The following is a 342-nucleotide window of genomic DNA, read 5'->3' as shown; positions in this document are numbered from 1 at the left end:
GCCGGTGCCGTCTTACCCCTTGGACGCCGGGCGGGAAGACGTACTGGATGATGATGGTGCCGAACTTTTCGTAGCCGGGCAGGAGGAGACCGGCGTCGCGGGTGACCAGCATGCGGCCGTTGGGGGGCTGGTTGCCCACCAGTTGCCCGTAGAAACGACCGCACATGGGACACGCCGTCTTCACCTGCAGCGCCCGGGTGATGCAGTCCTCGCAGAAGGAATGTCGGCATTTCTCCAACGTTTTCATCTTCTGGATCTCCCCCAGGCAGATGGGACACTGCCGGTCGGGTTCTTCATCTCGAGAAGAAGCGGCGACGGCCGTCGAATTCCCACCGCGACCCC

At 63.5% G+C, this 342-nt stretch overlaps 1 protein-coding gene across 1 annotated transcript; it reads right to left on the bottom strand.

Annotated features, from left to right (window-relative positions):
• Window positions 1-16: 16 nt before the first annotated feature.
• DTX3 (deltex 3, E3 ubiquitin ligase) lies at window positions 17-331 on the bottom strand (the record flags this gene model as incomplete). Its single annotated transcript, XM_009893176.1, has 1 exon — window positions 17-331. A coding segment is annotated over one exon (315 nt), but the record flags the coding sequence as incomplete, so codon positions are not given.
• Window positions 332-342: the final 11 nt, after the last annotated feature.

This window comes from Charadrius vociferus, unplaced genomic scaffold (assembly GCF_000708025.1).
Source record: "Charadrius vociferus isolate BGI_N301 unplaced genomic scaffold, ASM70802v2 C15056475, whole genome shotgun sequence".
NCBI lineage: Eukaryota > Metazoa > Chordata > Aves > Charadriiformes > Charadriidae > Charadrius > Charadrius vociferus.
The sequence above is the reverse complement of the archived record's forward strand: the minus strand, read 5'-3'. Positions and strand labels throughout refer to the sequence as shown.